The sequence below is a fragment of the Protopterus annectens genome, chromosome 6.part0 (assembly GCF_019279795.1).
Source record: "Protopterus annectens isolate FY-2018-M chromosome 6.part0, PAN1.0, whole genome shotgun sequence".
Lineage (NCBI taxonomy): Eukaryota > Metazoa > Chordata > Ceratodontiformes > Protopteridae > Protopterus > Protopterus annectens.
Genome location: NC_056737.1, coordinates 683,169,094 through 683,183,194, shown reverse-complemented (window position 1 = coordinate 683,183,194; position 14,101 = coordinate 683,169,094). Strand labels below are relative to the sequence as shown.

At 40.3% G+C, this 14,101-nt stretch overlaps 1 protein-coding gene across 1 annotated transcript in view; it reads left to right on the top strand.

The window, feature by feature from the left end:
* NUDT14 (nudix hydrolase 14) overlaps window positions 1-12,178 on the top strand; it is a 315,714-nt gene extending 303,536 nt beyond the window's left edge. Inside the window, exon 4 of the mRNA XM_044074369.1 lies at window positions 11,866-12,178. Within this exon, the coding sequence (XP_043930304.1) occupies window positions 11,866-12,106 (241 nt within the window). The 3' untranslated portion in view covers window positions 12,107-12,178. The remainder of the gene's footprint in view (window positions 1-11,865) is intronic.
* Window positions 12,179-14,101: the final 1,923 nt, after the last annotated feature.

The window sequence follows — 14,101 nt, the reverse complement described above, 5'->3', positions numbered from 1 at the left end:
AGCCATTATATCTGTGGAAGGCTATAACCCATACAGCTAAGGCTACTGCAGTAGTATTCATTCAAACATCTAGTGTTATGATAAGCTTTACTTACACAACTGTGCTTTCTGAATGGAGTTTCAGAAATGAAACCTCCTTGTAAACAGGTCACTCCTCCTTGTGATCTTAACTTTGCGCTGGAAGAGTTAAATATGTCTCCATCTGAACCTATCCACCATGGGAAACTGTTTTTCTCATTGCTTTGATATCTGCAAGAAGAGTAGCTGAGTTGCAAACTGTTATGGTGGGTGAGTCTATCTAATTTTCTTTTTAGAATAAATCCCCCATTCATGCCCAAAATGGTTTCAGAGTTTACTTTCAGTCAAGCCAACCCATCTCCCAGTCTTCTATCCTGATCATAAGAACCCAAAAGAAGAAAAAAACTCTACATACTCTGGGTGTGCATAGGCAGCTCAGGGAATATCTTGCAGAACTAAATCCTTTAGAAAAGTAAATTGGCTGTTTATTTCTTATGAAGAGATCAGTAAATGACAACCTATGTCAAAAAAGACTGTTTCCAGGTGGTTTTCCTCTGCTATTGCCTTTTATTATACCCTCCATGGTAAATCTATTCTAGGCTGCATTAAGGTGCATTCTGCTTGAATTTTGGTTTCTTCAATGGCATATTTTAAAGTGGTGGTCACTAGAAGCATTTTACAGGCAGCTACATTACCCTTGGTAGATGCTTTTACAAAATGTTACACACTGGATTCCTTTTCTAGGTCAGTGGTAGGCTTTGCTAGGACCATTCTCCAAGAACTCCTGGATCCTTATACTACTTCCTCCTCAGTTGGATAGGCTTTGGTAATCAACCCATACAGCCTAAAGGCTACTGCAGTATTGTAAAGGATGAACATAGTATAGTTGTGTAAGCTGCACTTACCAGTAACAGTAGATGTTCAAATTCCTGACTGTTGCAATAGCCACACTCACATTCCATCTCCCTTTTTGAGGTATATAGTTACTAATAGGGATATTATAGCAGTGACCGATGATGTGGGTGTGGTATATTGAAGATTTACCCACGGTTGGTGAGGTTCAATCATGGGTGTTTTTCTGCTTTTATATTTTGGTTTGTGTTTCAGGATGAATACACTCTTTTTCTCTTATGGACAAGAAAGTACTCAAGAACTCTTCATTCTGACGTCTGATTTCCATCCACAGTGTTGTCCAGTCAGCAGTCTGAGTGAAGGTATGGGAGGGAGAGAAGTTGTCCAGTTGTTGTATCCTGGGGGGATACAACCCATATAGCCTACAGGCTACTGCAGAAATCAGGAATTTAAATATCTCCCTTTATGGGTAAGTGGAACTGACACAGCACTTTTGTTTATAGTGCCTATTCCTGTAGATACATTGAAATTTTTCCATTTCTTCTGACAGTAATTAGCTATTAAGTTCACAAGGCTACCCAAAAATACACACATTCCACTCAATGATTTTGAAATACCAACTTCAAGATTTTTATATGTTGCCTCTTTGGAGGGCCTTAGAAGTCATTAGAAAATAAATTGAAGCCATGTAAATTTGCACCCTGTTTTTATATAAATGCTTCCTAGATGGAGTAGTCTTGTAACGGGGCAGTTCCAGAGGCAAAAGTTTTAGATGGTAGACGATGTTTAAATCTATACTTGCTCTTGTGTAAGTGCATCTGTTGCAAGAACCCTAGAAATCTATGGATACAGTGTGTGGAAATACAGAAATATGCACATATGATGCAGGGATTTCACCACATATATGTAGGCTGGCGGAGAAAAGTATAATAATAATAATAATAATAGAAATAAAACCAGAATTGTAACCTTGGACAGACTTAAAACCTTAGAGCAGAGATCACAGATAGTGGTGAGTGTGCCAGTGACAGCTATCCTTTTTGGAAAGTGGTACTCAAACATAGGTAGGGAATGATAGTCAAAAGGTAATTAAATACCACTGTGTAAGACAATGACAGTATCACAGAGAGTACATCTCACACTTCTCATGGAAAACGTGTTTGATAGATTAGGTAGAAAAACAAAAAGGATGCTTCATGCTCAACAAATAATTTATAAAAATCAGTGCATACCAAAATTATATATTCCCCATTCCAAAAATCAGGATGGGCCTCCTTGAAATTGATTACATGTATAGATCTGCAGTCGTGGGACTCCACACATACACTGACCTCACAAGACCCCCTCACAAGACCCAAATGTAGTGAAAGTTTTAAAACATGAGGAAAATAAATCTAAAATGACTTTCCTGCTTAGGCTAGCAGAAGCATATCAGTGTCAACCACAAGTAGATAAAAATCAGGCAGCAAATAAATGTGCCAAAAAACAAAAGAAAGAATATAAGGTGCAAGTATGGAAAACTTCAGAAAGAACCTCATGTTGATCAGCAACAAATGCAGGAATGGTTAAGGAGAGGTGAAGCCAAACCAAGAGATGAAAGGTTAATATTGGCAGCACAAGATAGTGGGCTACGTACACATTGTTTTACAAAGTTCATTGAACATGTGGGGAAAACAGACAAATGTAGGTTTTGTAAAACAGAATTGGAAACAGTTGCACACCTCGTTGCTGGTTGCGACATAGTAATGGCAGAAAGACTGTATACTGAAAGGCATAATAATGTGGCAAGATAGTTGCACTGGGGATTGTGCAAAGATTGTGGTATTGAAGTGGCTAAAAAACACTGGAAACACAAAGCATCATAGAAAATGAAGTCTACATCACATGGGATCATCTATTACCAACAGTTCAAAAGATAGATGCTCCAAAACCTGATATAGTGGTCCATGAAAAGAAGACAAAAGACATTGATCATTGAAATCACCACACCCAGTGACTACAGTGTCTTGCGTACAAAGAGACACAAAGTCATAAAATATAAGGATTTTCAGGCAGAAACATGAGCAATGTGGAAGAAAGATACCCAGTCAGTTCCAATCATAGTAGGAGTAAAGGGTTTCATAAAAAAGAATCTACAGTCGTATTTAGATATGTTACCAATACATGTAACTCTGTATGAATTGCAGAAGGAACCATTACTGGGCACATTGCGGGTGCTGCGAAGAGCACTTCTGGCTGACATCAAAGATTGAAACAATAATAATTTCACAATCTTTAATCATACTTTGACTTAGGAATGGGGTCCATTCCCATCATGGTATTAGAAACCCAAAATATTTGGAGATATTAAAAAAAAAAGTGTTTTTGTGAACAAACTCATACTATATCTGTGGAAACAAGGAATGTTCTGTAGTCCTATCTCGCCTTCATTCTTACACATGGGTTCGGAGACGATCCTCGGCTCCGACTCGGCCTTCTTACAAGCTCAAAGTCTTCTAGTTGGCACGTGGCTAGTTAAGTATCCCATAGTGCACTAGTGCAATCCCCAGATCTTGTTTGCCACGTTGGCTAGTTTGGATGTGCTTCTTCTTGGCTGTGGCTAAGTCTAACACATTTTGCTAATTTTTTGGCTAATTTCTACTGTTTTTTTTCTAATTTAGATAGCGTTATATAGCTTTTGCGAGTGTTGTTTCTGTAGTTAGATAGTTGAGCATTTTACTGGGTATTTTCCCTGTGTGTAAAGTTTTCTGAGAACAGTTGGCCATTGGCCTCATCATTCTCATTGGTATCCTGTGTGCCAGTTAGTTTATTTCTGGGCTTTGCCATATATATTTCTAGTAGTTTAGATATTGTTGATTATTAGTGGTTGTAGGCGCTTTTGCGTGTAGTCTAGACTGGGTGTGCAGTACTTTGAATAATTTAGATAAGCTTTCTTTGTGTGCTGTGTTCTTAGCTTATAAACTAGCTTTTTTCTTGCGGAGTTCTCCGCATAGTTGTATTTGCAATTAGAACGGGGTTTCTGACCTTCGTTCTCTATCTCTGACTTGTTAGAGATTTTTTTCCGGTGTGTGTGCGCAAGTTGTTAAAGTTGTCTTTTCTAACCCCTTTCCTCTTCTATGTCTGTTTTTGTTAGAGTACCTATGTTTTCTCTCTTCTCTTTCTAACCAGGGCTAGGCCCATTTAAGTTAGAGGACCTAGTCCTCGTGGTTGGGTGTTTGCTAGTACTTTAAGGGCTAGGCCCGTTTGAAGTTAGAGGACCTAGTCCTCCCACTCTCCTTTTCTCCTCTCTGTGTGTCTGATTGGCTTAATCTTCATGAGATGTCTAAGGAGGTCAAAGATCATAAGCCCTCTGGCTTTAAAAAGTGTGTGAAATGTTCATAGAAGATGTCTATAATGGATGGCCACAGTAACTGTGTATACTGTCTTGGGGCCATCCATTTACAGGAAACATGTCTATTTTGTCACTCATTCAGTGCCAGGGTATTACAGGAGAGAAAGAATAAACTTATATTAAAAGGTCTCCTTAAGCCCTCCTTTGAGGAAGATCTGGCTAGCTCTTCCTCCTCTTCTAAGTTGCATGGATCTAAAAAGGAAAAATCTAAAGCTTCTAAAAGGCATTCCCCGGCGCCGGCTGGTGCATCGGAACCGTCTCTCAAAATTTCTAAATCTGACAAATCTGCTACCTCCTCGGCTCCACTGAGTTTGGAGCCGATTGAGGGTAGTACTACTATGGCTACTGTGTCGGCACCAGGCAGTTCGGAGCAGACCACTGATAGCAGACATCAGAACCAATCTACAGATCCTTTACCAGTCTCCACTACATTAAGTTCCCCCATACTACAGAGATCTAGATCTCCCACACTGTCTTCCAGATCTTCCAGGAGCTTATTGGAAGAAGATGTGGAGAGAATAGTGCTGAGACTCCTGAAGTCATCTGCCTTGCCTAAAATGTTGTTGGCTCTGACCCAGTCGGTTCCGGGGCCACTTGAGTCCGTTATCCCTTCTGTGATTCCTCCTCTGAGTTATGCTGGACTTTCAGAGGCAGAGTGCTCGGTACCACTGGTGTAACCCTCAGTTCCAGCTCCCCCCGAGGTTGTCTCGGAGCGGAGTTCCACTCTGACACCTTCAGTGCTGTCCATGGTGTCTAGGAGCTGAAGCTCCCCAGTTGGCCCCGACAGGGACACCTGGAACTGGACATCTTTGGTTCCGAGCCTTCTTCTCGGTGCTTCGGCTAGGGTGAGTGCGGACCCTACATTTATCTTTGAACTGATGGCTCTGGAGCCAATGGCGTCCTCTGTCTCCTCAGAGCCGAGGAGGTCTTTGGAGCTGGAGAGGTCAGCCTTCGAGATGATGAGGAGTGTGCTGTCCTGATCATCAGCTCCAACCAAGGGTACCGACACTCTTCCTCCTCGGGCACCTACTTCAGTCTCAGCACCTACTCCTTCTCTGGACAGCAGAGACTCGCAGCCTCAGGAGCCCCTGGCTGGTGGCCCCCACTCTTCCGAGACCTCCCTGGAATATCCTTCCAAAGAGCCCCCATGGAAGAGGACATGCAAGAGGAAGCATGTAGACTCCCAGGATGAGTCTCTTACCTCCTACACCGACCTTGAGGAGTCAGAAGGATCCCTCAGGTCATCCTCTGATGATGTCTCCTTTGTAGACATCTTGGAGATCCTTAAGCAGAGGTGCACCTGGCCCACTTTTACCCCTTCTGATGAGGAGTCAGTGTACCTGAAGGCTTTCGGGTCTCAACCTTCAGCCTCTTGGGTGTCTCCACCTTTCGATGAACTCTTAGAGCTTGTTGGAAGGTGCGTGATACTCCTGATGCCATGGAGCCAGTCCCCAGGAGACCAAATAAATGTCTGTCAGCTCCCAAAGAGAAGGAATTTTTGTCAAAGGGTGTACCCGTAGATGCCATGGTGGTGGCGGTGGCCACTAAGAAGGAGCTAGTGGAGACTTTTTCCTCTGTCCATCCACCGAATAAAGAGTCTCGAACGATGGACAGATATGGGAAGCATATCTTTTCGTCAGCGGCATTTACTCTTAGATCGCTAAACTACCTAACACAATTTACAAGGCTTCAGAGAGATCTCCTTAAGGAGTTAGGAGAAACTCTACAAGGTACATCTACTGAGGGAGTCCCTCAGAAGGTGTCTGCTCAGTTGTCCTCCTTGAATTCTATTGTCAGCTCGTCCATGAGGCTGATCTCTTATGCAGCTGATGGAGCGAGCAGAGCAGCGAGTTCAAGAGTTTCCCTAAGGAGGCACTCCTGGATGCACTTGTGTAATTTTGCGGAGCCGTTCAAGTTTACCTTTACCAATGCCCCCTTTGACAGTTCCTCATTGTTTGGCCCTAAGGTAAAGGACACACTCACCCGGTGCGAGCAAGAAGGAAAAACACTCTCTGCCATGGGAGTACGTTTTACTGTCCCCTCTAGACCATATCCCAAGGGTCAGAGAGATGGTAAAATGTGGTTCAAGAAGTCCCAGAGGTTTTTCCAGGATGCACAGGGTGACTCCTCCTTCAGAGGCAGAGGAGGAGGAGGAAATGGTAGACATTGTCCTAGAGGCAGGGGTGGACCACAAAACCAGAGAGGCCGTGATTCGTTTTGGGGCAGGCCCTACCAGCATATCAATGTTCTAGAGATGAGGATGGTGCTCCTGGCATTACAAGCACTTCATGACCTTCTTCCTCTTGGGACAATTGCAATACAATCAGACAACATGTCAGTAGTATGGTATCTCAACAAACAAGACAGAACCAGATCATACCCACTCTGTTGAGAGGCCATTCGGGTTTGGAAATGGGCTATATCTTCCTAGCGCTTTCTGATGGCAATGCACATCCTGGGGACAACCAACGTGATAGCCAACAAACTCAGCCGGGCAATTTTGATGCCTCACGAGTGGTGTCTCAAGCAGGAAATAGCGGAGCAGATTTTCCGCAGATGGGGGCAGCTTTGCTGTGATCTCTTTGCCAGCCCAATCAATGCCAAATGCAACAGCTATTTCTCCCTCATACCCCTCCGGGGAAGTCACCAAGAGACGCACTTGTTCACGATTGGCCTCTGGATCTCCTTTATGCTTTCCCCCCCTTTCCTCTCATATCCAAGGTGATTCAGAAAGTGAAACTGCTGGTAAGCAAACTTATCCTCATTACTCCTTACTGGCCTCGTCAAGTTTGGTTCCCCTGTCTCGGGCCTCACCTATTAGACGATCCATGGACTCTAGACCCAGTGCCAGATCTCTTGATGCACATGTCAGGCTCTCTTCACCCCAGCCTACACACCCTCAATTTGACAACTTGGTCGCTCCAGTTCCATCCCTAGTCAGGCTTCACGATTTCTCACCCTCCGTGACTTATATCCTTACATCTTCTCATAAACCCTCCACTAGGAAATTATACACCAGTAAATGGAGGAGGCTCTCTATCTGGGCTGAGGAAAGGAATGTTGACCCTTATACTGCATCTATTCCAGTGGTATTGGAATTCTTGTCTGAACTTTTCCACCAGGGATCTGCTGCTGCCACAATCAGGGTTCAGTTGGCAGCGATTTCCAATTTTCATCTGGGTCAACAAGATTCTAATCTGATGTCACATAGGTTGTGCAAGACCTTCCTTAAAGGTATCACTTTGTTAAGACCTCCCCTTCAGGAACCTGTTGCTTCATGGGACTTGAATTTTGTTCTATCCAAATTAATGACTACACCCTTTGAGCCAGCCCATTCATCTCCTTTGAAATTTCTGTTGTGGAAGACCTTGTTTCTGGTGGCAATCACATCTGCTAGGAGGGTTTCTAGGTTACAAGCACTATCCGTCAAACCCTCGTATTTGATATTTCACAAAGACAGAGTATCTCTTCGTACTAAACAATCCTTTGTCCCCAAGGTCTGCTCCCATAACACTTTGAACCAATCCATAGAGCTTCCGGTGTTCTTCCTTAATCATTCCAACACAGTAGAATACAGATTTCATCAGTTGGACGTTCACAGACAGTTACGGTTTTATTTGCACTGGACCAAGGAATTCAGGAAGTCAGACCAATCATTTATTTCCTTCTCCGACTCCAGATTAGGTCTCCCAGTTTCCAAGGTGGCCCTCTCTAATTGGATCTCTAGCTGTATAGCTTACATTTATTCTTCTGATGGTAAGCCTTTACCTTTCAAAATTAAGGCTCATTCTACGAGATCTCAGTCTACTTCTGCAGCCTTTCAAGCCAAGGTCCCACTTGATAATATCTGTGCAGCAGCAACTTGGGCTACCCCGCACACATTTATTACTAATTACAAATTGGATTTGACCTTCAGGGGTAGAGCATCCTTTGGTTCCACGGTACTCAGGAGTATTTTTCCTTGAGCCACCCAAGAATAAGGTGCTAGGGATGCTGTCCCATGTGTAAGAATGAAGGCGAGATTGGACTACAGAACATAAAGAAGTTATGTACTCACCATAACATTCCATGTTTGTAGTCCATCTCACCCTTCATTCTTACGAACCCACCCTCCTACCCCCATCCTGGAAGGATCTGGAGACAGAAAAATTGTTATTATTAAGTGGAGACCTTTTATTATTGGGTTCTTTCTGCATGTTTTTTTTTTGTTATTTCTCTTTAGGTAGCAGCAAACAAGATCTGGGGATTGTACTGGTGCACCATGGGATACCTACCTAGCCATGAGCCAACTAGAAGACTTTGAGCTTGTAAAAAGGCTTCGGCTCCAAACCCATGTGTAAGAATGAAGGGCAAGATGGACTACAAACATGGAACGTTATGGTGAGTACATAACTTCTTTTTGCCAAAACTGGCAACATTTTGTTCTCATGTAATGCGGCTTGGTTGAGGGGCTTGTAAAGCATACTCTGTATTATAAGGGGTGAAATTTTGGAATATGAATGCAGTTTGCAAGTACAGTGAAGATGCTGAAAGGAAGCAGGAATGCAGTCTCTTTAATGCAAAACGTGTGGAAAACCACTAATTGTAACTTTGGTGATTGCATAAAAGAGTATGGTATAAAGTTATTCATTTGATATGGATGCTGAGGAAGAGAAAGATACCTAGCTATCTGTCAGTAAAGCATGATGCAGTGCAGACATTCAGTATGGAATGGCATAGCTCTATCTGGGCATTAAGTGGGGAGGGGTATGATTCTGGTGTTTTTATGATCAAGCTGATGGAGATAGCACTTCAGATCTGCCAAGAATGTTTTATGTCTGTGCTTATATTTCTGGACAACTAAACTGACATATTTGAAAGTAGTTTAAAATAACCATTAATGAAAACATGAGAGAAAACGTAAAGATATTTACAGCCTTTAGCTTTCTAATTTCCCCCATAGGCACCATTGCTTACGCACATGTTCTTTACCTAATCATATGTAAACTTGTTCAAACCTTTTTTGGAATGTCATTTGTAAAGTCTTGACATTTCTTCATATAAACAATGCAAACTAATGGTAAAGTATTGCCTTAACTCCACAGTACTCGTGTGTGGAATAAGAAAGCACATTTCATTGATGTCTAGAATACTGTAATTGAAAGTTCCTGTATCATTTACAGATTGATTGACTAGACAATTTAGTGAAGTCCTGTGAACATAAATACATCTATGTTTATATATGTATGAGTATATATATATATATATATATATATATATATATATATATATATATATATATGTGTGTGTGCGTGTATGGTTTCACTTCATAATCTCGAAATGCTGAAATCTCGAATTTCAGCATTCCAAAACCATAAAGCTGAAAATGCATTATGCCGAAAGTGCATAAAAGCGAATTTGAATATCTCGAATTCGCAGTTATGAATTTCCGATACATTGCGTGAAGTGTTTGGTGTCTGAAATTGGAGGTGAGTGAGTGTTTGTGTGTGTTTTTGTACATTGTATGTGTCGGTAAGGGTAGGGAGGTGTAAGTATGAGTGTGAGTGTTGGTGTTTGTGTATGTGTGATGTGTATTTGTGTGTGAGCGAGTGTAGAATGCTGTGGTGTGAGGTTTTATTTTTTTGTTATGTGCGATCTCGGAGTTGGTATATATAAGTAGGGGGGGTGTGGGGGTGCAGGGGTGCTTGCTCCCCTGCTTATATGTAGTGTAGGGTTGTGTGGTTTGTGTGCTGTGGGTGAAATGGTGTGTGTGTTATGTGGTGTATGGTTTATGTTTGTTCGTGATTGTGTGCTTCATGATTGTGGGTTTCGCGATTGTGAATGGTTCAGCTTCATAGTTTCAAAATGCTGAAATTCGAGATTTCAGCATTTTGAGATTATGAAGTGAAACCATATGTATATATATATATATATATATATATATATATATATATATATATATATATATATAAACAAACATACATACCTTGTAATGCATATTTCTAAAATGCCAGTACACATAATTTTTGCAGTGGATCTATTGAAAGGATGTCTCTTGCGGGGAACAAGTTTTTATTCCAGAATGTTTCTGGTTCCCAGGAAGGAGGGGTTGTATATACCTTACATTTTACATGAAGGACATATGTCTGATTCATTATGCCAGGAAGGTGTACAGGTTTTGGTATTTTCGTCAAAAGTTTGGCTATCCTCTTCAGGATATCTCAAGTATAAAAAGTACTGCAACAGTAAGATGTAGGACCTCTACTGTTATGGTCTTACACAATTGTACTTTCACCTTGGGAAAGTATAATATAAAAGTAGCTTGCGATTACCAAGCTAAAGAAAATTAGGTCTACCTGACATTACTGAAATGAAAGTCCACTGAACACACTCCATTGACAACATAATGAAATGAAACTCTGAGTAAAGTCACTAGTGATAGGTTCAGTGCCTGGTATTAGGACATCAGGACTAGCAAGATAATTGTTATTTGCAGAGAGACAGGTCCTCCTGTACCCTTATCTGCAAGGTTTTGTCTCATCACAGTTCTAAAATTGCAGAACCTTAGTGAAGAGTGTGACTATCATGTCCCTTCACCCCTCCCGCCTCATGTATTTGTATTCTCAGATTAGTTGTGGGGGTTTGAGCTGGTAATCTTCCCATATTGGGAGCTGAAGGTGGTTTGGCCCCCAGCAGATAGCACTGACACTATCCCAGTTCAAAATGAGAATGTAGTTAGCGACCTGTGAACCTGCAATGATAATGTCTTCTTCTTTGTTCAACATGTAGCAATGATTGTCAGGAAATCCTTCTACTTGGCACAGCTGATTCCCATGGGAATATCATCCAGATCTAAAGATGTTATTGCTCCCCTATGTTCAGCACTGATCAGACAATTTATAGAATATAACGCCCGTTTGGGATGTACTTCGCCAGCCATGTCAAAACAGTTGGAAAGACCCCAGAGGCTCCTAACAAAGAGAATCACAGTCTTAAAATTCCAGAGATACCAGAAGAGCTTAGAAGCACTGTCTCTGCTTTCCATGTCTTACAGGCACCTCAAAGGAAACCTGTGCCTTGTCTTCTGAGCAGTCAGAGACCCAGTATTCCAGGATCTCTTGTACCCTAACTAATTAAACAGTCCCACAAATGCCAGATTAGTGGAGAGAGAGAGGATCATTACCAAGTGTCTCCCTCAGCTTTGGAATAATCTTCCCCTGAAGATAAAGCAGTATAATACACTTATCTTCCTTCAGACAAGAAGTAGATAACTGGATTGGTATACATAAATAAATTCACCCTGGGTTTGACTGGCCTAGTCCCACTACGGTGGGAACTGGCAAAGTGTGATGGTTGCAAAACTCAATAGATTTGAAATTCCTATGATTCCAGTATTTCTATACTGGGCTGTACTAAAACTTCACAGGTTTTAAGTATGTATCAGTATATGTTATAACCTGTTTACATTCTTTGTATGTTCTACACAGTTTAGCTTCTTGGTTGCAATCAACATGCCTGAAAATGTAAAATAATGTTGTATTTGACTGTTAAATATGTTTCAAGTTACATTAATGCACTGATTAACACATTTATTTTCTATTTATGTCTTTCTTCCTGTACCATAGGTCTGGAGTTGGTGTAACAGGATCACTGCATACTGCATTTTATGCAGAAGTAACAGATAATATGAAGGTTACTGCTGGAGGTGGTCAGCCAGAAGAAGGAGAGCTAATTGAACTTGTGGAAATACCACTCATGAATGCAATGGCTTTTGCATACAATGAAAGCATTCCTAAACCTGCTGGAGTGCTTTTTGGTTTGATGTGGTTTCAAACTAACATTGCTCCTTCACTGCAAATGAAATAGGCACACGTATAACAACTACAGGAAGACAGAACCTGATACATAACAATTTTTTCATCCAGGAAACCAATTGGTGATCAGTTACACTGCCATCACCTTAATCTTAATCTTAAAATTTAGTAAACTGTAGTAAATAATTTAAACATTATATATATATATATATATATATATATATATATATATATATATATATATATATATATATATATATATATATATATATATATATATATATATATATATATATATATATATATATATATATATATATATATATATATATATATATATATATTCTAAACACCTTTATTGAATTATTACTCATGACACAGGCAAATTTACAGTTATATAAACGTAATCAAATTGTATAAACAAGTTGACATTTACAAACATTATACTTCACATATATTGCTATATATCATATAACCTAAGCAACATTACATAAATTATTCAATTCCAGCCCCTTTTTTTAAACAAAAAACATCTTTATTAAACCATCACCTATGACATAGGCAACCATACATTTACCATACATTTATATAAATAAAAACAAACCACACTGACATAATCCTAACTGCAAGCATTTTACTTCACAAACCATACTGAAACACTCCCAGCATACCTTTCAACTGTCCAGATTTTCGCAGAACGTCCTGCTTTTTTCCTCATATTTTTGGACTGTTCCTCATAAAATGTGTGTTTTTTTCTGGATTTTTGTGACAAATCAGTGAGTATTGAATTCACTATATAATGACAGGCATTTGAGTTTCAGAATTCATATCCTTCAAAAAATGTATGCTAACACAAGACCTTTTATTCTAGCAACTTTTTTAATTTATAAGAGTAATATGTAAAATTTGTCCCTATTTTGCGGTGTTTATCCCCCCATTATTTTTGGTTTGTCTGGATTTTTTGTACCAAGAGGCTGAGAGCTATGAATCCCAGTTGCAAACACTGAACATCACTTATAATCTACCCAGTCATGTTCAGTTAAACATTACATAGAACATTTAAGTCCTGCCTTCTTTTAAACCTCATTCCTCCCTTGTATGTGTTGTTCCTACAGTTCCCAGTTTTCCTATGTAGTTTGCTGCTACCCTTTTCTAAAGATCTCATTTCCAGTTGTTTATCTCTGTTATTATATTCACTACGGTCAGTATAGTTGTTTTAGATTTTGATTTCTATTTTCTAGTAATTGCTTGTTTGGCAGCCACCATAATTAGACACAGCAAGGCATTACCATGTCTACGCAATTGCAGTTCTGTATCCTAGCTCAGAAAAACCATCTCCCTCATCACACCAATCTGCCCACCCAGCATTTCTGACAGTGTATCCCACAGGGAAGCCTTAAAGTCTACCAACTCACTGCACTCCCAGAAAATATGTTCCCAATTAACTCTTTCTTCCTCATTACACCTCCAACATTTGCTGTCTGCCTGAGGAAGAATTCTCTGGAGTCTACTTGGGGTATAAAAATATCTATATAAACACTTCCAAGAAAAAATACTAAATCTTCTAGATTTGGTTGCATATTTGGGAGACATACATATATCCTCCCATTGTTTTTTTGTGAATTACTTATACAATCTGTCTTCCAAATCTTTTCTAACCCCTCTGATTGATTCTTGCAGTTATTATACAATATTTTATATGCTCTACTCATTATTCCTTTTTTAATGGCAGCTTCTATTCTAGATGCTACTAAAAACTTTACCAGTGCTGGTCTTTCATTTAGGATCCCCCTATGTGTTCTCTTTGCTTGTACTCTGATATCAATCCTTGATAGGGAAGGCAGTCTCTAACCTGCAGTGCAAATAAATTCTTGCCATCTTCCCATTCTATCATCTTTCCCTCTCTGGTTATTTGCTTCCAATGTCTTGGTTCCTTTGCCATTTTTCGCCAATAAGTTCCAGCCTCCTCTTGCCTATTATCTGTATCCCTAATTGCAGTCATCCCTGTATGTTTCACAACAGCCCTTTGGCAGATGCCATTCTCGTT